The 1,959-nt window shown below is 50.5% G+C and overlaps 1 protein-coding gene across 1 annotated transcript; it reads right to left on the bottom strand.

The window, feature by feature from the left end:
- Window positions 1–726: 726 nt before the first annotated feature.
- On the bottom strand, window positions 727–1,024 carry Pmar_PMAR024817 (hypothetical protein; the record flags this gene model as incomplete). The annotated part of the gene is made up of 2 exons (XM_002764558.1): window positions 727–829; window positions 906–1,024. The coding sequence occupies 2 exons, from the start codon at window positions 1,022–1,024 to the stop codon at window positions 727–729; spliced, it is 222 nt and encodes a 73-aa protein (XP_002764604.1).
- Window positions 1,025–1,959: the final 935 nt, after the last annotated feature.

Raw genomic sequence — 1,959 nt, 5'->3', positions numbered from 1 at the left:
ACGATCCAAACTTAGCCTCATAAGGGTAGCTGCATCTTAACGATACCCTCGTCCATGACATATTTATATGATGCTCACTGAACTCCAGTGCAACTCTGAAGTATACTGAGTCGTAATGACTATGAGAACACGTACAAGATGGATTCTTATCGAGGACCCACGCTCAGGCAAAAGTATCGTCGTCGACTCACATATTGCCATATGGCCGACTACAGTCGACTATCTGTTGAGCTGAAAATGGGACGACTTTGGGAATCCCGGCCTGTATCTTGAAACGGCTTTCCAGCACGACTGAAGTGGAGCAACCAAGGCAATGAACAAAGACGAGCACGAGTGAGGTTTCGCGCCGAAATATTCGATCCAACTGGAGACTCACCAGCGGCTGCTATCGCGTAGCAGCTACCACAATGTTCTGTTTGATCTCGCACTGGCCCCAACGCGCCTAGAGCCTCCCAATCCACCGACGCAGGAGGAGCCTTCAAGTTGTCTTCTAGGTCTGGGAAGGTTATCCTCTGCGTGAAGCGATAAGAGAGTAGCCTCACAGGTTGACCCATTGATATTCGAGAATGTTCGCTCCTCCTCGGGTTCAGGATCCTGATCATACGTTAACACTTCATTGAATACTTCACGTGGTATATCAGCATGCTCATTGAGGCCGATCTCATGAGATATGTCGCCTGAATTACACAACAGTAGAGCATAATCGCTGGCATCGTGGGTGTGGCATCATTCACCATAGGCCTCCAGATCGTTTATCTCCCTCAAACTATGCATGAAAGCAGCCTTCGCAACCTCGTACTGTTCCTTCGAATCGTACTTCTTGTTGTACCTGCGAGATCGGAATAGAGGGGGACCGCCGATGTCTGTACGCCGACTAACGCTATCAGTCTGACGGTGCACCTCACATCCTTATGAACTCCTGGAAGGCTTGCTCGATGTCATCAACTCCAATCACCTGGCTCGAGCCTCTGACCACACCCTGAGCCACGATAACGAGAGATAGAATTCCGACGGCGAACCACATAGAAGTAGGGGAGACGGATCGAGACGAGAAGACTGAACTGACAGGAGAAAACGACTGACGCCGCGTTCAGCCGCATGAAATTTTCAACAACGGGGCGCTGACCGCGATGAACTTCGACCGGAAATGGAGGTAGCATAGGAGATGTTGTGCCAGCGTCCCTCACCTTTGGCCGTTCATAACGGGTACACTACAAACCCCAACGGGTACCCCACAAACGCGCAACGGACATGTCGCGTAAACCATTACGACGATCTAAGCAGCCGCCTCCAACGGTGATCGTGTCTGTCTGACTTCTTCATTTTCTTATAGTTGGTCTATCCGTGTACGGTTTGTGGCAGGTTTACACCGCATAAGGTTGTGCGGAATCTTGGTGAACGGAGGTGTTCGCGCACGTATACACGAATCTCGCTCGCTCATTATTCGCAGCATGAAACGGCTCGCAGCCCTCAGGCTGAAATGGATGAGAAGATAAGAGGCCTTATTACCCATTATGGCTATCCCAAGTGTTGTTGGGTCAACCAGTGCGGATGTTACTGCTAACATGGTGGAGAACCCGCTGGCTGAGCTCCTTGAAGTCCTCGGTACTGCCGATTCAGCAATGCTGAACCCTCACTACTACTATGGTTATCTGTCGCTGAGTTAGAGACTGCCATGGAAGGTCAATCTCTTAGTAAGAATGTCTATCTACGACGTACCTTCTTCACCTTTATGGACGCCGAAGGCCCTAATTCATCAACTCCCATCACCTGGCTCGAGCCTCTGACCACACCCTGAAACACGATAACGAGAGATAGAATTCCGACGGCGAACTACATAGAAGTACAGGGGAGACGGATCGAGACGAGAAGACTGAACTGACAGGAGAGAAGGACTGACGCTGCGTTCAGCCGCATGAAATTTTCAACAACGGGGCGCTGACCGCGATGAACTTCGAC

The sequence above is a fragment of the Perkinsus marinus genome (genome assembly GCF_000006405.1).
Source record: "Perkinsus marinus ATCC 50983 genomic scaffold scf_1104296977064, whole genome shotgun sequence".
In the NCBI taxonomy this organism is placed as follows: domain Eukaryota; phylum Perkinsozoa; order Perkinsida; family Perkinsidae; genus Perkinsus; species Perkinsus marinus.
This window is presented reverse-complemented; position numbering and strand designations above follow the sequence as displayed.